This window comes from Adiantum capillus-veneris, chromosome 5, assembly GCF_014529385.1.
Source record: "Adiantum capillus-veneris isolate H3 chromosome 5, ASM1452938v2, whole genome shotgun sequence".
Classification (NCBI taxonomy): Eukaryota; Viridiplantae; Streptophyta; class Polypodiopsida; order Polypodiales; family Pteridaceae; genus Adiantum; species Adiantum capillus-veneris.
The window spans coordinates 140,591,579-140,614,031 of record NC_140935.1 but is presented as its reverse complement, the minus strand read 5'-3'; the positions used below and the strand labels follow the sequence as shown (position 1 = coordinate 140,614,031).

The 22,453-nt window shown below is 43.9% G+C and overlaps 1 protein-coding gene across 1 annotated transcript; it reads left to right on the top strand.

The window, feature by feature from the left end:
* Nucleotides 1–324: 324 nt before the first annotated feature.
* LOC147458187 (uncharacterized) lies at nucleotides 325–974 on the top strand. Its single transcript, XM_086511775.1, has one exon. The coding sequence runs from the start codon at nucleotides 325–327 to the stop codon at nucleotides 934–936; it is 612 nt and encodes a 203-aa protein (XP_086367901.1). The 3' UTR covers nucleotides 937–974.
* The last annotated feature ends 21,479 nt before the right edge of the window (nucleotides 975–22,453 follow it).

Here is a 22,453-nt window from a genome sequence, read left to right as displayed (position 1 = left end):
GTTTTCGATTTCCTGTTAGGTTTGTTTCAATTAATCAAGGGTTAGTTCTTGCACAAGCTTCTTGCACAAGCCTCGACCCTTGCTTTTCCAACCAAGCCCACAGTTCTCTACCGAGGCATACAAACCCTAACCAAGCAGAGATTCACACAGAATCTCAGTTTTGTGTGTGCTCTCAACAAGAAGAAGATTAGCATCGGAAGCATGACGACCAAAGCCACCACTCCGAAGAGCTTTGCGAAGACACGACCAAGCTTTGCTGCCGTTTTAGCAGCGCCAAGTAAATGTGACCGAATCGAACGCCTTCAAGCAGATCTCGATCGGGTCATGGAAGAAAATCGCGACCTCAAAGCTCGCCTTAGCAAGCTTGAGGCACGATTTGATTCCATGGTCGATCTCGCCACCAACAAAGTGAAAGAAGTCGAAGCCAAGGCCATCGAAACACACTCGGCAACCCTTGCACAGGTGAAGACATGTGTGACAGTAGAGCTTCGAGAACAACGACTCCAAACAGAAAATACCCTCAAGATCCGCATTGGTGGGCTACCTCAAGCATGGGAAACGACCAAGTACGACTTCTCGGAACGCATCAACTTCCTCAATGAAACCCTCAAACTGATCAAGGTCGACCACAACGCAATAGGCCGTATCACTTGGAGAGGCCCTGACATGCCTATACCAAGTGGACATGCCATCCTTGAATTCGAAAGTAGAGAAGGTCGGCTCAAGCTTCTCCAACAATCACGTCTTCTCAAAGACACCAAGTTTTGGATCGCAGAAGAACTCACCTCGCTACAACTCAAACGCAAAAGTGAAGAGCTCAAGAAGGTACATGAAGCCCGCAAACAAGGCAAATGGGCAGTCTACCGAGGTGGTAAAGCCATCATCCAGGAGTTTCGAAACCCCAAATCGGCTCTCCCCACAGCTGATCCCTCTTAGGTTTTTGTCTTTTTCATCTTTCCATCTTTCTAATGGACCCTCAGTCCTTGACTGATATGTATTCAGTGCGATTTGCTACAAATGTCACCGTTGTACTGTTTGTTTTTGGTCCCATGGGTCATATCTGACCTCCGTGGACGATAATTCAATCTATCTATCTATCTATCTCTCTCTCTCTCTCTCTTTCTCTCTCTCTCTCTCTCTCTCTCTCTCTCTCTCTCTCTCTCTCTCTATATATATATATATATATATAATATTTTTATTTCCCTCATATCTTGATTTCCTTTTTGGAAAGCCATCGTGAAATCTCACCTTGTTTATATATGTAGTAATTATTTCTAACATATATGGTTCACTTATGGCTATTTTTTTAGCTATTATTTGAGATTTGAAGTGGTTCTATGTTATGGCGATTTATGTTTTTTTTTATAATCAAAGCACTTTCAATTATGCGATTTTGTTTTTTTGCCAAAATCAAAATCCTGTGCATGTCGGTATCAACCATGGAAGTCAATGCCAATTTTCACTGTCGGATGAAAATATGATAGTCGAGTAGTCGCCAAAAGGTCGAACCGCAATTATGTTGTAAAGCGTAATTGTTGTGCTTGATGCCAATGTCGGGTGTCACTCTTCTATGATAGAGGTACCTTATCCATGCATGTCGTGAATGCACTCTTCCGCAAGAAATGGTTCGTCCGTGGAAACGCTACCGTCAGGGTCGGATGTCAAAAATCCACCATGTAAATGTGAGGTATCGGAGAAAACGTGGATGCATTGAAGAAGATGCTCAAGAAATCATCGATGTCCAACTCGGAGACGGAAACAAAGAGCTTGATGCCGGAGTGTCCGGAACCAGAGACTGGGATGCCGATGTCAAAGAAGCCCACGCACACTAAGTGTGATAATGTATCTGCTCTCTCTCTCTCTCTCTATATATATATAGACACACGGCTGAAAATCTCTCTCTCTCTCTCTCTCTCTCTCTCTCTCTCTCTCTCTCAGACACACACACACACACGCCTGCTTGCACATAAGGAGAGTCTCTCTCTCTCTCTCTATGATGGATCTCCTTGTATAGATGAAGCATACAAGTCTCAGCAGTTTTACCATCTAAATGCAAGGGTAACCTTAAAAAAAACTCAAGTGGCTCTGAAGTTGGGGATGTGGTGGTGAGATGTGAGAGCCCAGATTTAGAGATCACTTGCCTAAATTCAGGTTGAATATCTGTTCAAGCATTGTAGCTGTAGGATTCCAAGAGCTTACGAGCAGAATTGACCGAGAACACTACAAGAAGACTTATCCTAAATCCTAGATTTCCCACTCTTGCAGCACGAAGACAATGAGCATAGCTAGTGACCCAGTACTGGGCACTCTCTGTAGCCAGCCATTAAATAATCTGATTGTATCGCTACCTCTCTAGCATTTTTAGCAGGGAGCAGAAGGAAGAAAATTTAACGCTATGCTTCTTAGTTAGGTAGCGTGGTTTGCAATTGCTCTCTCTGTAGCACTATTCTGCAAGGCTACCAGTGCTAAAGAAAATCCAAACATTGTTGAGTTTCTTTTCCAAGCTTGCAAGCTCTATAAGCCTTCAAGCTCTACTAATCTTTGTGAATGCTTCTCTTGCTCGCTTCAACACCCTCTGCAGATCCCTTTCTTAAGCTCAAGATTCCATTGCATCCAAGGGTAGCTGCACACGTTGAGGGGAGCAGGAAGCCGACCGGTGCCAGCTTTGATGCCAATTGAAAGGCATGAAGCACCGTCCACGTGCGTGCAAGGAAGTGGGAAGAAGAAGAAGAAGAGAGTTGAGGTTTTGGGGGAAACACACAGCAATGTAGATTCATATTGTGTGTCTTTATTGGAATTTTTGTATATATGAGGAATGCCAAAAGGTTTAGTACAGTTAGAGTGTGTAGGGAGTGTACACATGTGTAGGCGGCTGTGACGGCCTTTACCCAATAATATATATATACACTCACTATTGTGACTCTAGAAAAACAAAACAAGGAAATCATTTTGGTGGATGAGAGCATTTTGGTAGTGGCATTGTATCTCGTGTGTCGTTCATGCTTCATAGAGCTACAGGGGCCGATTTGCGGCTTGGCCTAGGTCGCACCATGGGGTAGTGTTGCTTTATTTGCAGCGTGCTAAGTGTGCTAGCCATTTCTCACCCTCTCTGCTTCTAAGCTTAAGGTTTCCCTTGAGCAAAATTTTGGTCAGCTTGCATTCGACGTGCTTATTTCACTTCAACACCCACCTCTTTTGTTTCGCTTACTCTTAAGATAACCGTGCTTATCTTTCTTTTTTTGCAGAACTTTGTGGGTATGTGTAATGCATTAAAAATTTAGACAAATCGCCAAGCTCAAACCGAGTCATGGCACAAGACTCATCACAAGCCTCCAAATAGTAGCCACCTATAGTGCAAGCTTCCCTATAAACATCTTGTCTAAGTGTGCTTATCTTAATAGTAAACAATAGTAAACACTCACCGGTAAGAACAACACCAAAGACCCTAGCAATGGGCTAGCTGGGAAATAGTTGCTGGACCCATGGAGCAAGGCGGTCTTGGGATTCTAATTCCTAGCACCCATGCAGAGGCCAGTGTGCAAGTTTGTGGTTGCACTCATGAAGCAAAACCAGTCTTGGGCTATCATGGCCAAGGCCTTTTTGGACAAAGCCAAGCTCTACTCAACAAGCGGTCAATGGAAAGAAGGTACACAATAAACTACTGGCCCCACCATGGACTAGCCTGAAGCTAGGGGGTTCGATGGGCGAGCTTGCTTAGAAATGTAATAGGGAAACGAAGACGTTGGAGTGGGGAGAACTTGCAAGGTACTGTCACAACTCTATTTCTCATTGGTCCCCATGGTTGTCTAAGGTGGGAAGCTATAAAAACTTTTCCGATCCGATACTGTTTGTGAAAGTTATGGCCAAAATAGTGAAATGCAGTTTAGACCGGTCAAAATGAGTCCAAATTCAATTTTGAAAAAAAGATTTGACTATGCGAGCTGCTCTCCCTCTCTCTCTCTCTTTCTCACTCTCTCATCTCCAACGCAGTTGAGTACATACCGCCTGCACATCTTTTTTTCCGTGAATTAGCTGGGTTGAAGCAGTTGGAGCAACACCATCTTGCTCTTGTGGAAAAGGCAGACCTGCAAGAGAGAGACGCGGATAAATCTGTTGGATCGTATGTTGAGGGCAGCATGGACAATGAACACGGATGAAGGACCTGCAAGAGAGAGACGCAGATATCTTTGGAGCGTATGTTGAGAGGAGCATGGAGAGTGAACACACACACACCAGAGTGAGGGACCGAGACGGGTAGCGGACTGCGTGGGAACAATGGGAGCGGACTGGTTTTGCTTTGGGAAAAGCTCGAGTAGGAATCTTGTGGGCTAATTAATTAATGAAAGTTGACATAGAACCAGAAGAATCATCTTCTAATGCTACTTCAAATAGATTAGGAAGACCAAAAATAATCAAGTATTCGAAAACACCATGGAAACAACCAAATTTATGGAAATAGTTTTAGAAAGTAGGAGGATGATTCTAGCCCTCAGAAAATGGAAGAACTCGGACTAGTGGATCAAGCTAATGAGCAATGTAGTAATCGGCTTGCAAGATTAAAGAGATGGCCCTCCCGGGGTGGTTTCCCTATCAGCCCATGTATCTATGGTCTCGTTATGATGTCATGGCTCGAGACGAGCACGGCAAGAATTTGTAATATTTTGTGTTGATCAATATAATCCGCTGACATTGTGAGTTTTGCCGAAAACAAAAAAGAGTAAACACTCACTATTGTGAGTTTAACAAAAGAAGAAGAAGAAGAAGATAAATGTGCGTGGCTTATATACACGTATTGCAGGGTAAACTTTTATGTAAAATTGTACCTTGGGCTCTAGGACCCGTTCTCACCGGGTAATTGTTTTTGGGGTTAGTTGCTCTATAAAGATGCCTGCTAGGTGAAGTCCAAGTATGATGGGTAATATGCCCAAAACATCATACGCTGAGGCACTAGCGAGAGGTCAAGTGGTGACCCAACAACTCAAGATCCATCCTTCTAGTCCAAATGGAGAAGATCAGGAAGGAGGCACGACACAGCAAAGCATCCACCACAAGAGATCTTTTGAAAAGGAAAGGAGAGGCATATATGACTCTCTCCCATCAATTGGAGAGACAGCCTTTCAAGCTCTAAAGACAAGCCTACCACAAGTGGTCAAAGTTCAAAATGCATACACGGGATCGGTCACATTGGTGTTGATTAAAAAATAGCTTGCCGCAGTGGCCAGTTCATCTTTGGTGTTTGGCCTTATGGGTAGGGTGCTGTCAACCACAGATAGAGCTTATCATATGGATATCTAGCCCAGCGGTCCTCAACCATGGTGGAATGATTGACTATGTCCAATATCTAACCAAAGGATTCTACATTGTTCGATTCAATGACCCTAGTGTAACTAAAAATATATTGGCCAAAATCTCGTTATACCTCAAACGCTTCCCACTTTGTCTTTTACCATGGAACTCATCCTTCAAATTTCGAGAGTCCTTCAAGGTTACATGCTCGGTGTGAGTTGAATTTGTCAACTTACTGATCTAGTTGTGGGATAATATTAGAGACCTTGCAAGTACCCTAGGTATTCCTCTATTCGTACTAGTGCACAAAACGCTTGGGACAATAGCAAATAAGGTGAGCATTTTCTAGGGTGTATGTAAGCCGCTTCCAGAGAGCATGGTTATTAATGGTGCAGGTCTAAAAATGATCCCTCTCAAATTTGGTATGGTGATTGCATCAAGGTTGCCATTTCAACATGGTTTCATGAAAGGACTTTCTATTTATGATAATATCCTAGAAGCCATGATTGGCATTGAATATGTGGATTTCACTAAGCAAGAATGTATCCTCCTTCAACTTGACCTAGATAAGGCATACGACAAAATCTCATGGTCATACATTGCAGTACTCATGAAGGCTTTGTGTTCTGGATCCAAATGTGTGGAAAAGTGCACACGCTTAGAGAGGGTAGCTACTCCAAGTTGCTCTTCAACAATAGGATAGTGGGAGTTTTTGAGATTAAGAGATTGATCAAGCAAGGCTATCCACTTGCCCCGCTACTCTTTGCAATTGGCTCTCACCCTCTGGTAATCTCGCTTGAGAACTGTGCGACAAAAGGGGAAATTCATGGTTTGTTCCTTCCTAGAGGTAAACAATTGCTTGCAAAGCTATTTGTAGATGATTCTTTGCTCTTCCTTAAATCCAAGGGAGAAGTGCTAAGAAGAGTCCTCAAAATTGTCCATCTTTTTTCTACTGCTTTTGGCTCAATCTCGGGGCATTCACTCTATATACAAAATGAGACATCACTTGCAAGCGAACAACTCTGATAAAACCCGTATATATTACTCATATTAGGGAATATGACCGCCCTTTCGACGCTTATATGACAATCAATGAAGAAATCTATCATATCCCTATCTTACATATAAAATTTAGGTCTCACATGATCAAACTGAGGAAAGCTAGTCAAAGAGTGTGTAGCATAGTGACTGGCAACATATTGAGGAACCACTTCTGTTGATAACTAGATGTACCCTCAATGTGTCTTAGTTTGACTTCAAATTATGTGCCCGATCAGCTTGCACTCTTGCTACTTGTTCAATTTTGACCCATCCAAAGCTCATATAAATCAACCCTTGACCTGCTCCAAATCAACCCTTATCTATGACCGACTTGATGCAAAATTTAATGTGTGACCTGATCAAAAACTTTCCCAAAATTCATCCAAGTTCTCATCCGAGTTCTGGTGCACATTGGTGACCAATCGTTACAAGTAATCAGCCCGGGTCAGTCCCCCCCCCCCCATAAATATGATACCCCCTCCCTTATTTTGGGGGCATGCCCCTAACTTATACGCTTATGTAACTTGTAAAAAAAAACCCTCCCCTGCACGTATGTGGTGCGGTAAATTTTTCATGGTGAATCCCTCAAGGGCTCAATGTGATATTGAGAAATCAAGATTGATTTCTCCCTTTGAAAGTGACTTGTTTGACCTTGCAGAATGGTTAGGGGAAGTTATTAACAAGGGCATTTTTTTCAGGCACCTAGGTGCCCCTCTGGGGTTTTGGACGTTCATTAATCTTGGTTGCAGCATAGGACAACTAGCACAAAAGTGTAACAAAGCAGTGTCAACCTTGGAATGGGGGGAGAAGTTCGGATAATATAGGGACTCCTCTCTCCATTGGTCCACCTGGATCTCCAAACTTGGAAGGGGTGCGTTGAACCCTTTTTGAAGGGAAGTTGCTTTCTAGGTAAGCAACAAAGGGATATCCAAACTATCTCACCTTTTGGATGACAAAAACCTCTGTTGGAAGGAGGTGAATCTTCTTGTGCTTCAACATAATTTGGGTTTGTACAAAAGACTTCTGATCAGTAGACTCTTGGAAGTGTTTTCTTCATCACCTTCACCCATGGTCAGGTGAAAGATAGATTGGAATGCTTGGCATTGGCCAAAATATAGAGGGTTCTCGCTCCCCAGGACCTAGGATACCTATATTGATTTGGCTTACAAAGCACACCGGTTTGCCCCTCTCACCAAAATATGGAAGGAAAATTGGTCGGAAGAGTGTAGGCAAAGGAGTGTTAATGCCACATGGGAGCTCAAATTTCCTAAATACATGAAGGTATTTTTTTGGAAGGTGCTCTAAAAATCCATGCCTACTAGGAAAGGTTCGTGCTAGAGGGATCAGCATTAACATTTACTCATGCTATAGAACGGATACTAAGGACCCACTACACTTTGTTTAGCAAGTGAAACTGCCTCACATGAACTGGCCGCTAAAGTTTGCAAATGGGTATTAAAAGCCCAAAGGATTTTATTTTTTAAAGATGATCTCATATTGGGAGAATGTAGTTTTCAAAACCATGCCATTATGGTACAGTGCACCCAAATTGCCATATATTGTTACCTTGATCAGGGTTGAAAGTCTAGTAACCTTCTGGTCTTCGAGGCAAAATTGGTTGTGGCTATTAACCCTCACGGCTCACGGACACCCATCACCTACGATGGACGCGTATTATGTATTTGGTAGAGTCAGGTACCGGGCTTGTCGGACCAATAGGAAAAGGGTAAGAGTGATCGTCGATGACAGGCGCACTCTAACTGGGACATTCAAGGGATTAGTTGGCTAAGCATGGGCGCCCAAGTGTGAATGGGGTGAGCTCCTATAAAAGCCAACTAAACCTAATTTTTACTCATTCTCTCATTTGTGCAATTGAAGAGTGCTCTTGCTCCATCTCCATCTTCTTCTTCTTCACCTCCTTGTGTGTGTGTGTGTGTGAGAGAGAGAGAGAGGGAGAGTGTGTGTGCGATCGAGCATTACGAAGGCACGACGGCGGCGAAGCGGTTGAGCGCGGCACGACTGCAGCTTCTTCTTCATCGCGGCGAGGAATCCACCACGAAAGCGAGCGTAGAGCGGTGAGTGACACACCCTTTGTTCTCTTGAGCTTGCTAGTTTAGGCTTGTTGTGTGCTTGGAGCCGTTTGTGGCTCGCACACGGTGTATTGGCAAGTCCCTTGCTTCGACAGTGCGGCAAGGAGCGCACATTTTTGGCGCCGTTGCCGGGGATATGCCCTACACTAAGCTTCATGACTTTACGCTTCCTTGTGGTGCAATTTCTATCATAGGAAAGGCAGGGAAGGAGTGTGTGGAGATTTCTGTTTTTTGCGTTTTCTACATTTGCTGTCAAGTATCAATTTCTGCTATTGTCTGCGTTTTTTCAATTTCTGCATTTTCAAGTTCGGCGTTTTCAATTTCTGCAATTTTCTGCATTTCTGCGTTTTTTTAATTTTCTGCAATTTCTGCATTTTCTGCAATTTTTCTGCAGTTTCTGTAATTTCTGCAATTTTTGAATTTCTGCGTTTTTTCAATTTTTGCATATCTGCGTTTTTTGCAATTTTTGCATATCTGCGTTTTCAATTTCTGTATTTTCTGCACCAAAAAGAAAAAGAAAAAAAAATCAGAAATTAAAAACGCGAGTGAGCGGTCGGCGAAATTTTTCGAAAATAAAAAACGTGACTCTTAAAACGGACGGGTTGGTTTGTATAAAAGATAGATCGGGATCGGGATCATTTTCCCAAGCCCAAGCCCAAGCCCAGGCCTCAGGCCTCAGTCCTATGATATATACTAGACTCACTCTTATATATATACCCTACTCCCTCAAGAGAGAATGAGAGCGTGTGGGACAAGTCCTCTACTCTCCTCCTTTCTCTTCCCACTTGCACCCTTAGACTTTCTAGTTTGGGCCTAGTTCCCTACTGGAAATTGACAGTTTTAGGGATTCCGAGGGCATAGAGTGACCAAACGGAGGGCTGTAAAGCACGGCACGATCCTCTGACCGATACGCTCGTTTCGAGCTATCACACGGCCCATTCCACGACACGCTCTAAAAAATATAGCAAAAAAACAAACAAAAAACACGCTAAAAACTAGTCACAAGGCCTCCTAGAGCAGCTTTTTGACACCTTAGGGTATCAAAAGCACATGCACTTACGCTCTGGGCGGGTGCTAGAACACGAGCATATTGAGAGTGCCTTTGTTCATACGGACACCCATTACCCATCCACGATAAGCTCTAGACCCTCAGCGGGGACACAAGGTAGCACCACCCAAGACCCTAAAATAGCCGCTAGTGATTCCTCCTCCGACTCAGAAATCATGGAAGCATACCCTACCCAAAACACTGAGAGAGAAGGCCATGCACCTCCCGAAGCTCCACAGCCTAGTACTAGTATGTTTAGCCGTTTCATGGAAACATTAGGTAGAGCTACTCGCTCGGAACCTGATGCAAATGAAGCACACGAAGGGGGTGGGGAAGTGGACTCTCCTTTCACATCGCACGTGGACCCCAGTGGATATCCTGCCAACTTCTTACCAAGAAGGCCCTGTTGAGCTGCCTCCTTCAGAAGTTCCCTCTAGATTACCGTTGGTGACAAGTAAAACCACGGGGAGCAACATTGCTTCTACCTCACAAGAAACCGTTAACACGTCGACTCTAGAAGGATGGTTCATTAATGATCATTGGACATACGACCTCCACACTGAGGTGTTGACGGATCTACACTCTGGCCATGCCTACCATGTAGGATGGATAGAGATTGTACAATCCACCTCTAGTGCCACGAGCATCGAAGATCAACAGAAAATGATCTGTAATGTTATGCATGGCATTATTCAATCAGAAAGGCAAAACCGAGGGGTAAATATACTCTCAACTGGCCCCATGAGATTTCTGGATACGAGCAAGGCTCAACAGCCTACTCTATCACAAATGGAGACTCCTCTAATGAGCCCCATGGACCCATCTTACGTCATTTCACCTGGGGTCTCTATGCAATCTGAGCCTCCGAGCGACAACTTTAGCTTCCCTAACTTGGCTCAACCCTCTATTAAGGAAAACCCAGTGCTCACTCCAGGGATAAGCCTGACAGAGAATGTACCGATGACATCTACGGTTAGCGCAGTGCCACTACCTAGTCTCGTAGTACCTAATATGGGGCCTCGACCATATGTGCCTCTAGCCCCTTATGCACACATGGCCCCCACACCTCCAATTGTACCACTTGCTTATGCTCCTCGAGTGCCGCTCCCTAGCTCTTATCCGAGTGGACCTATGCCCGGTTATGTTCCATATCCTGCATCATCCACACATATGCCAAGACCGGTACCCATTCCTCTCCCACATATGATTCCAAGAGTACCTCCACAGGCCCTGCCTCCTCACATAGGTGACTTGGCAGTGTTTGCTCAAACCATAGGTCGATCTATCGCGGAAAATATGCGTCACGCATCTGATAGAGAGCCTAGAAGTAAGGCAGTACAAATTGCCAAACTCACGCAAAAATTCAATGGGGACGAAGATGCTAGGAAACACATTGAAGTGTTTGAACAAGTATGTGATTCCTTAGGGGAACGCAACGAACTACATAAGTGCAATGCCTTAAGCTTGACATTAAGTGGGAAGGCTGGAGATTGGTATAGGACCCTAAGGGTGGACGAGAAGACAATCTACCCTACCCTTTGAAGGTTGTTTCTAAAGGAGTACATACGAGAAGGTGTGCTTTGGGGTGTAGCATCTCAGCTACAGAAGGCCGAACGTAAGGAAGGAGAGTCAGTAAGGGACTTCATTAGTCGTCTAAAGCACTTAAACTCTCGTTGCCCTGTAAATGAGCGCTTCAACAATAACCAACTGCTTGATCGATTCATTCGAGGGTTGAGGAATGAAGGAATCTATAATGGACTAGTGATTAGAGGTATCACAACCTGGGAAGATGTCACTGCCAATGCAATCCAATTAGAGGACAACTTGATGATAGCAGGCATGAGGGTGTCTACTGACACGAGATCCACTAGCTCACAAGCCATTGAGTATGAACCCATGACTGCAAAGCCCATTGCCAATGAGCCAAAGGTATTTGAGACATTCTTGACAAACCTCACCAAGGCAATCCAAGAGTCTCTTAAGGATAATCGACCCCCTCAAAATAGTCACATGTATCCAAGAAGGGAGCAACAATGGTGTTCCATTTGCTTAGGTCCACATAGCACTAGTGAGTGCCCTACGTTTAGAGTAAAATTTAATGGAACTTGCAACGCATGTGGTAGGTATGGTCACCAAGCTAAGGATTGTTTAATGATCAAACGTATGATGGCAAATAGACCACCTGTAGCCTGGACGGATGCACCTCGAGCTCCTGTATTGATGCCTACTCCACCTGTTGAGCAACTACCGCAACACATGGTCCCTAGACCTCAAAATGTTGTACAAGCTACACCGCTACCACCTCCTGTGCTAGGACCGCAGCCCCCGCATCCAAGAGTCGCCCCTATGAACCAAGTAGGTTGCGAGCCATCAAATGCTTATGCAGATGGTTGTGAGGAGGAAATAGACACTAGTATTGCCTACGGACTTGATACATTGGAAGAATGTCCTATATACTACATGGAAGATTGTTGGGGGCAAGTCAAGCCGGTTTATCAAGATGCTGCTCTCGCATCCAGAGGTCAAAATATCAACACCCAGGCTAGGAGGCCACCTCTTCAATGCTACGAGTGTGGTGGACCACATCGAGTAGCGGAGTGCCCTATTAGGCTGCAAAAGAATGCTGCACAGATGCAAATGAATCAAGGGAGCACGTCTGCAATGCCAATACTCACATGTAATCGTTGTGGCATAGATCACTTGATTGCCCAATGCCCCTATAACCCAAATGCGCCTAAAATCACACCCCTGAATTTGGTCGAAATTGCTAGTGTGACGTCGCCAATACCACCCGTCGCACCTGCTTATGCGATTACACGGTCCATGCTTCAAGGGCCAGGACATATCCTCGAAGAGAGAGATACCGCGTCAGTTATCCAAGCAAAGAAAAAGAAGACACGAAGGAAGAAGTCGCAGAATACGGAAAATTCAAAGCCAAGTTCCAAAACAAACATAGGAACAGGAGATGACCCCGTGTATATGAATGACCTCGAGGATGATTCAGATTCAATCGAGACAATGGAGACTAGAACCAATACCACAAAGGGAAAGACCGACAAAGAAAACCGTAACATGGAACCAAATGAAAACCGAATAAGAGAAAATCATAAAGAGCCTCTGAAAACACCACAAGTGTTTCCAAATCCAATCCAAGACCCCCAAGATAAACCGCAGGGGCAAAAAGGGAAGAATCGTAAAAAGAAGATTGGGACATACCCAAACCCAGTAGACGAGATTGAGCAGGTGAAACATCTAAGAGGTTTAGTGGAGGAGACTCAAAGGAAACTAGAACCAGAACCCATGCAGGTCAAAATTCATGACACAGTGTTTCCCACACAAGTTCATCCACCCCACATGAACCATAGACCGTTAGCCATATCTAGTATCATCCAAGAAGGGAGTGAGGACGGGACATCAGAAAGTGAGCATACACCTTTCTTGTTGGAAAGGATGTTTAACGAAGGAATACCTGATCCCATTGAGGAATATGAGATTCCATCCTCACCAGTTCCTAGTCAAGGACCTACACCCTGCAAAACGCCAATGAATGTTGCCAAACTAGTGGACTTCATGTCTTCTGAGGTCCGAACCACGATCATAGCAAAGCTGTATGGAGATCCTGAGTTATTCCTTGCACTTCGAGCATTCCTTAACGGAGAGCTACGAACGGGATTACCGCAGTTTGCGCAACCAAATAGGCCTGACTCGATTATGATTGATGAGGAAAATCATGTGCAATCACTTGACTTAGATGGACACGAGTCTGTGATTGAGGTACCCATTAACGAATTAGGGCAGTATTTTGAAGGCGACGAGTCTAATGCGACCCTACCCATCACTGCCAAGGGATTAACTATAAAGGGAATTCTTGATGGTGGTGCGGGAGTTAGCATCGTTACAAAAGATTGTTGGGAATCCATGGGAAAACCCCGCCTCAGTGTTACTAACATTGTGGTAAAGATGGCAAATGGTACCATAGCCAAACCTATGGGGATGCTCAAGGATCTTAAGATCAAAGTTCTAGGACACAAGGTACGACATACGTTCATTGTAATGGATTTCTCTAAACACCTTATGTCATATGAAATGATTTTAGGACGACCATTCATGAGGGAAGCACAAATGGTTCATGATTGGTCTAAAAATCATGTCTATTTGCAATTCCAAGACTCTGTCCTTAGAGTGGATTTGGTGACTGGTAAGGTACACCCCTTAGGGAGTAAAACCATTATTGATCATCGCTCTGACACCACAGTTCACTCGGCCCCACTACAATATTGTTACACTTGTAAGAAGGATACAGACATTGGCCAAGATTCTCCTTATATGGATATCCTACCTGGGATGACTGAGTCGGACAATGTGGATTGGGTACACCTAGCTGCAACCATAGATACCTGGGGAAATAGAGGAACGACCTGGGTAACACCTGAGGGGGATGAAATGCCTATACCCTTAAATATGCTACAAGCAATGCATATCGCTTCCGACAAGACTCATCCTAAGGTAACAAAGAAAACATACAAGTGGGTCCCTAAAGCTTCTTTAGTGACCATAGCTAGTGCTAAAAAACAGAAGCCTTGTAAGAAACGTACCACTCGCTCCAAGAAAAGTAAGAAAATGTTGCGATGGATCCCTAAACGACTATTGGAAGCCCAAGGCTACTGTCAAGGAAATGATCAAATCTGGGTGCCAAAACGTAGATTGTGCTCTTACCTATCACCTGACCCATGTGAGCCCAATCCTGTGGCTCCAAAACAAATTGAAAATCACGGAAAGGAAAAAATCATGGAATGTTACACACCCGTTCTAGAGCTAGTTTGGGTACCAAAGAAAGAACGATTTGTTCCACCTAGCTCAGGAAGGGGGGAGTCCCATGAAGATTCTAGCTCCTCATGTAATACATCCATAGAGGTAAAAGCTTCTACACAGCCTCCATCTATAGTAGCGGACCTCCATGAAGCTACAAAAGAATCCACACCTCCCAGTGTTCAAGAATCACCTGATGAACCACTTTAAGTTCGATCCTGGGAGAGTACCTTACCACCCTTGCAGCTTGACAAGGCACCTAGGGTAATAGAAAACTACTGGCAAAAATCCTCACCTATTACCAACTGGAACAATTGGTTTCAAAGGGTGACAAGCTCATTTCAAACGGTATGATCTACCCAAGGAAGGGGGGAGTGTTTGCTGACAGTCATCATTCATTTGTTTCCCTCTCAACCTTTTTCCCTGACCTCTCAATTCCAATCTTAGGGAATGTACATATAAAGCTTTATACTCACAAAAAAAAAAAAAAAGAGCAAGAGCAATTAGCAAACGAGTATGCACATTAAAGTCAAAACATTGACTCAGACCTACACATGTCACATCTGGTACAGTGAAACAGAAACCTATGCCATAAAACACCTTTGATCCTCATCACTTGAGTGATGGAGGGTAGGTAAGATTAGTACGATAGGAGTGTTTCTGTTTTAGAGTTGAGTGATTAGCAAAGATCTCTTTTCCCACTAATGTGCCTCCTGGAGGTAGTCCTTTTGTTTTCTAGTGTGTACAGGAGCGTGTTGCTATTGATAGGATTTGGACCTTCATGGAACCTTCAAATCAAGTGCGACCATCAACACAAACAGGTGTTTCTTGTCCATTAGCATTGCCCTTATCTTCTTTGCATCTATGATTGTCTGCTTTGATTGTGATTGGTAGCATAATATTCAGTGCATTGGCTTAGTATCAAACATTTAATTCAATGCAATCTTTTGTCATAATCACTTGTTTAGGTGTAAAAATCAAGCAGTCCGACTAAGCTAGTTTGACCAAGCTAGGTATTAGAAATCTTCTCTTAATACCATGGGGAATACCTTCCTAATAAGCAATGGTTACTTAGGTTCTTAATCCGATTTAGGCAGCATTGTATGAAATGTACTAGGGCTTTCTAGTGGGCTTAACACTATTGACCTTTAGCGTAAGTATTATAAAGGGAGTTTACTAATGTGATGAGCCTGGAGAGGGTAACAGTGTTATATGACCCCCCAAAGTTACAAAATTTAAATGCTGAAAATGAACAAGCAAAAAATCAAAGTGCCACAATGTAAAATTTTAAGCTGGAAGAGAAATCTCAGCTTGATTTGGTACTTCACTCACATGTATTGCCTATGGTACTAGAGCCCTAGAGGTTCCCAGTGTGGGCGCTTTTCCTTGAAAAGCAAAAAACCCAAGGCATACAAAATAAGCACACACATCATAATTGAATCAATGTGAAAAGACCTTGGGGGGTCAAAGAAAAAGTAATCAGTCAGGCTATGATTTCATGAGAAATTCCTTTTATGGTAGCTTAACTACAAGGTTTTCTAGATATAGCCTCTAGTCAGCCCTCGAACATGAATACTTGGCTCTCGCGATTAAACAACTTAATTGACCAGAGAAAATTAAGAAGCTTACCCATGGTATTAATATTCGATCTCTAGTGCCTTTCGACCGTCAAATTAGCGACCCCAGACTTGTTTAATTTTTTACCTTTACATCTGTTTATGCATTTGATTACATTGCAATTTAATGTTCATTGCTACCAAATTGTTTGAAATTCTTTTACCAATCAATGTGTCTACCTAAAACTGCATATGCTTTTTAAGAGAATGCAATTACTGTGCCAATGTTGTTTGATTTTGCAGTGACTGAAGAAGGCTAAGGACATTCATCTCAAATGCTCTTCCACCTCGACGAACCAGCTTTAACTCAATAGCTTCCGAGGACGGAATCTACATCAGGAAGGGGGGCATGTTAACCCTCACGGCTCACGGACACCCATCACCTACGATGGACGCGTATTATGTATTTGGTAGAGTCAGGTACCGGGCTTGTCGGACCAATAGGAAAAGGGTAAGAGTGATCGTCGATGACAGGCGCACTCTAACTGGGACATTCAAGGGATTAGTTGGCTAAGCATGGGCGCCCAAGTGTGAATGGGGTGAGCTCCTATAAAAGCCAACTAAACCTAATTTTTACTCATTCTCTCATTTGTGCAATTGAAGAGTGCTCTTGCTCCATCTCCATCTTCTTCTTCTTCACCTCCTTGTGTGTGTGTGTGTGAGAGAGAGAGAGAGAGGGAGAGTGTGTGTGCGATCGAGCATTACGAAGGCACGACGGCGGCGAAGCGGTTGAGCGCGGCACGACTGCAGCTTCTTCTTCATCGCGGCGAGGAATCCACCACGAAGGCGAGCGTAGAGCGGTGAGTGACACACCCTTTGTTCTCTTGAGCTTGCTAGTTTAGGCTTGTTGTGTGCTTGGAGCCGTTTGTGGCTCGCACACGGTGTATTGGCAAGTCCCTTGCTTCGACAGTGCGGCAAGGAGCGCACAGTGGCTCAATGGACATTATGTGCCTGGGCACCGAGCTCATTCATGTTATAGGAGGCAAGAGAGGGACAACAACTAATGTGAAAGAGTGGCAGTATGCAGTGAGTTGCCTATGTTGGGGTATAAAGCCCAATGTGGTCACCCAGGTAAGTGGGCGGGCCGCCAGGTATGTACACATATTCTTTTGTAAAAACCTAATAAGAACTCACAATGCTCTACACATTACAGTAGAGCGAGTTCACCATATCGTCGTGCTCTTCTTCTCGCACTCTCTCTCGCGTCGCACTTCCGCTCGTACTCCTTCAACTGGTATCAGAGCTCAGATCGAGGCTCGGGACAGCACTGCAGGAGGCTAGAGTCACCATCTCAGATTGGAGTGAAATTCGACAGGCGAATACACGGCCCCAAATCTTGTGGGAGACCCGAAGGACTCGGTGTTCTCAGAATTTCATTCTGAGGTCATCTCGGCCACCGTTCAGCTTCGACAAAGGTCTGCGCAGGCCATTTTCGACTACGTGGTCTCGGCGGGTGCAGATCCGACTCTGCAAATTTGGGGTTTTCGGCCTACGACTGCAGGTGCTGAGGATATCGACACTCCCGGAGTGTTGATTTGTGGTTGTCTACACATCGAAGGACGGCTCACAGTTCTTGGAGGCGTGTCACATATGACACGGGCGCATCTACACACAGACTGTAGGCGACATCCACTAGTTCATCAGGTAGCTTGTGTTTGCTGCTTGATATTCCAGATTTCATCCTGACATTTCAGGTACTTCCACATGGGATGTATTGTCAGAGACGATGTATGTTTGTTGAGGGTTTGCTGGCTGTGAGTCACGCAGCAAACAACCGCCGCAGCGGTTACAGCATACAGTGGGAAATTTGTGGATGTATGACTTTGTGGGAAGTCTATGTACTATCAGATTTACTGCAGCCTTTGTTGAGGGTCGAGTGAGGTTTTATTGAGCTGGGGGATTCTCGAATGTTGAGATACTTTCGGTGATACAGGTCTTGGAGCGATCCCTCGAGCACCCTTAGATAGGCAGCTAGGATGTATTGACTGTGAGTTAGACAGTTGGGATTGCATCTTTGCTTTACTACCGTTGAGGCATTGTCGCAGTCTATGCTTACAGGACAGTCAGAGACAGTACATGTGCAGGACAGGTTTACCCACAGCTTACAGTGTCAGAGAGACAGTGGTTTTTTGAGCTGTTTTTTGGTCTGTTTTTAGTACACCAGAGCCATTTTACAAAGGAGACTCTGCCAAAATTTCTGCAGAATCTGAAGCTTTCTTGGTTCATTTTACAGGTTGATATTGGTTCAGAGGTCAGTTTACAGGGGAAACTCTGCCGAATTTTTCCCAGAAAAGTAAACTATTGTGAAGCATAGCTATGGCTGGATCACAAGACACTGCTCTTTACAATATCAAGAAGCTGGATGGAAACAATTTCCCTTTGTGGAAGAAGCAGATTTGGCACGTGTTGGTACAAAAGAAGCAGATAAAACCTATAAAGCTCAAGGGGATAAAACCAGAAGATATGGACGAAGATGAATGGAGGGAAATGGATGAATTGGCACTTTCTACCATTATGCTGACTTTGGCAGAAAGCGTTTACTTCAATGTAGCAGACGAGATGTCGGCTTATCAAGCATGGTTAAAGTTGAGTGATCTTTATGAGAAGCAGAGTGCAGCTTCACAGGTATACTGGCTTAAGAATCTTGTTGACTTGAAGATGAAAGAAGGGACACCTATGTCCAATCATCTGAATGAATTCAACACAATCTACAGTCAGTTGTCAGCTCAAGGTGTCAAGTTTGATGAACCTGTTAGAGCTATGTTCCTGTTGATCACATTGCCGGAAAGTTGGGACACTTTTCGCACATCTTTGAGTAATTCTGCACCTCCAGATGGTTTGAACATAGCAGGTGTAGAAGGAAGTCTGCTTACTGAAGAAACCAATAGAAAGACAATGGACAAAGGCAAAGGAACAGCCTTAGTTGTCAGGGGAAGGACCAAAGAAAAGTACAAAGGTGGAAAGAGGAATTAGTCTCGTAGCAAGTCCTGCAGTGCTAAAGGCAAGAGTGACATAGAATGCTACCATTGTGGCAAGAAGGGTCACATGAAAAGAGACTGCAGAGTCTTTGGCTGTGAGGCATATACTCACGTTCCAAAGGAATTTAGGAACAAACTTGAGCCAAAGAGTAGAAAGTGCATCTTTCTAGGCTATGGTAATTCTGGTGAGATGGGGTACAGACTTTGGGATCCCGAATCTAGAAAGGTTATCCGCAGCAATGATGTTCACTTTAATGAAGCCAAATATCATTCTAAACCAGAGAAAGTTGAGGAGATTAGAAGAGTTGTCTTCCAAGAAGATGGACCTGCACGTGCAAGACAAAATGTCAGGGCTCAAGAGGAGCAAGGACAGGATAGATTGGAACCACAGGTTGTGGCTGAGCCTGAGCCACCTATTGTGCGTAGATCTGGACGTGTCACGCGACCTCCTGATAGGTTTGTTCCATCTATGAACTATGTCATGTTGACTGATTGCAATGAGCCTTCATGTTACAAGGAAGCAGTGCAAATGAAGGACTCCGGGAATTGGCAATTGGCCATGCAGTCAGAGATGACAGCTCTGCATAAAAACCAGACATGGACGCTAGTTAAATTACCACAAGGCAAAAAGGCTCTACCCTGTAAATGGGTTTACAGGTATAAGATCACCGCTCATGATAGTCAGCCAAAGTACAAAGCAAGGCTTGTTGCCAAGGGCTTTAAACAAGAACAAGGCATTGACTTTGATGAAGTCTTCTCTCCGGTGGTCAAGATGACTACATTGAGATGCTTTCTTGCATTGGTTGCCATATTAGATTTGGTGTTGCACCAAATGGATGTCAAGACAACGTTCTTGCATGGTGATTTAGATGTGGAAATTTACATGCAGCAGCCAGAAGGGTTTGTTGAGAAAGGCAAGGAAGATTGGGTATGCCAGCTGTTAAAGAGTCTTTATGGCTTAAAACAATCACCGAGGGCATGGTACCATAAATTCCACAAGTTTATGCTTTCTCAAGGCTACAAACGTAGTGAGTTCGATCACTGTCTATATACAAAGAAGGCTAAGGATGGTAGTTGGTTGATCCTTATTTTGTATGTGGATGACATGTTGATTGCTGGCAAGCACTTGGAAGAAATTTCAGCTTTGAAGTCAAAGATGGCAAAATCGTTTGACATGAAAGACATGGGTGAGGCCAGTCATATACTTGGTATGCGCATTGAGAGAGACGGATCAAAGAAGTTGATTTGGTTATCTCAAACAGAGTATATTGACAAGGTTTTGCAACGTTTCAATATGGAGAAGGGAAAGGCATTGAGTGTTCCATTGCCACCATATGTGAAACTTAGCAAACAAGATTGTCCTCTGTCTGAGGAAGAACAGGCTGAAATGGATAAGATTCCATATGCATCTGCAGTGGGTAGTTTGATGTATGCAATGATTGCTACTCGCCCAGACATTGCATTTGTAGTGGGAGTAGTAAGTCGATACATGTCAAACCCAGGCAAGAAACATTGGGAGGCAGTGAAAGGAATATTGAGATACCTGAAAGCTACAAAGAGTATGCGTATATGCTATGGGAGTCAGGAGCTAAGTGTAAAGGGTTTTACAGACTCAGATTATGCAGGTGACTTAGACAACCGAAGGTCTACGTCAGGGTATGTCTTTACATTGGCTGGTGGAGCAGTATCATGGCGTTCTAGATTACAAGATTGTGTTACTCAGTATACTACAGAGGCTGAATATGTTGCAGCATCAGAGGCATGCAAAGAATCAATTTGGCTTAATCGACTAGTAACAGATTTGGGAATCAAAGAAGAGATGCGTGTGTTATATTGTGATAGTCAAAGTGCTATACAATTGGCTCGCAATCCAGTTTATCACTCAAAGACAAAGCACGTGGATGTGAAGTATCATTTCATCAGGGAAATGCTCGAGGATAAGAAACTTCAGCTTGTCAAAGTTCACACCACAGAAAATCCTGCTGATCTACTTACAAAAGGACTTCCCTCAGAGAGCTTTGCGCATTTTTGCAAGCAGTTAGGTGTAGGGTAGTACAACACTTCTCTACATCTCTTGTATATTAGCTTGTATAGTAGCTTCTCTCACACTTAAAGTACCACATTGGACTTTAAGTGGGAGGTTGTTGGGGTATAAAGCCCAATGTGGTCGCCCAGGTAAGTGGGCGGGCCGCTAGGTATGTACACATATTCTTTTGTAAAAACCTAATAAGAACTCACTATGCTCTACACATTACAGTAGAGCGAGTTCACCATATCGTCGTGCTCTTCTTCTCGCACTCTCTCTCGCGTCGCACTTCCGCTCGTACTCCTTCAGCCTAGACCATGCAACAGGTTCTTCATAGCACCCTTGATTTTGGTTCTTGGTATGGTTGTGTTGTAGGCCCATATGGAATCATGTCCCCCTCAAGGCACATGAAATGCTTAAGGGAGATTGTATTATTTTTGAGTTAGTATAAATATCTTTATCTCCACTCAAAATTGTGAGTATGGAAAAAAAGAAAAAAGAAAATTAATGGTCCTTTATTCTTATCCTTTGTTTTGTTTTTCAAACTCACAATAGTGAGTGGGTATGTAACTTAAGAAACCAAAGAGCAATGCTCATTCCGAGCCATGGAATCAAACCCAACCAAGTCACCAACAGCCAAATACGCTAGACGATCAAGTTTTCCACCCAATACATGTAAGTCCTTTCCATTTAAGGTAAACAAACATGGGCTTGTGGTTGCCACAAGGAGAGAACCTTGCCACAACGACAGACTCCTTGACTACCAACCCAATGCAGCAGAACATAATGCCAAAGAGAGGAATTTCTTTTCCTTCTTTCGTTTTAGGAGACAGGGAGTGTTTATCATAGTTCCCAAGACTTTAACAATAGGTACACACGTACAGTTGTTGGGCTAGCTAGAATCTTTGGATGATCGAGTCTCAACGATAGGATTCATAGGCAACTCATGTTTCTCTTGTATCCCAATAGATTGGCACTCTATCTCCTTGATTATCTCCCCCTGGTCCATCTCACTGTCACAAGGAACTTCCGTTTAACTTGCTGGGGCTCAAAGGAGGCTTGCCATCCTCTTTATATGGGGAGCTAGTCCCTTCCATCACCACCTCGCAAGTCACCTCCTCGTCTCTGGTCTTTCCCTTTAGCCTAGTGTCACCCGCATGTGGCACAACAATCTTAGTCTACACCTCCAAATTGATCTATCCCTGGATTATATATAGCTTCTACCTCGGGACAGTCACTAGCAAAGTGAACTATTCTACAACATTTGTAGCAGGCATTTGGAAATGAGGAAAATGCCAACTCTTGTCGAAAGGCCCCAAAATTGCCCATATGAATGTCCAAATATTTGGGGATGGGCTTGCTCATGTTCCATAGTATGCAAAGCTTTATATCCAAGCCTAGTCCAACCCATTGAAACTTCAATATGAACAACACTCGACCAACGTAGTAGCGCTTGAATCACATGGCCATGGAACCATAGTGGGAAGTCCTTGAGCATACACCACATCTGGTAATAGTCCATAAACTCTTCGTTCGAACAAAAATTGGTTGTCCAAGGC

What these genes read in the sequence shown, in the direction of transcription:
- LOC147458187 (XM_086511775.1), top strand. Translation starts at nt 325, where the DNA reads ATGGAAGAAAATCGCGACCTCAAAGCTCGCCTTAGCAAGCTTGAGGCA.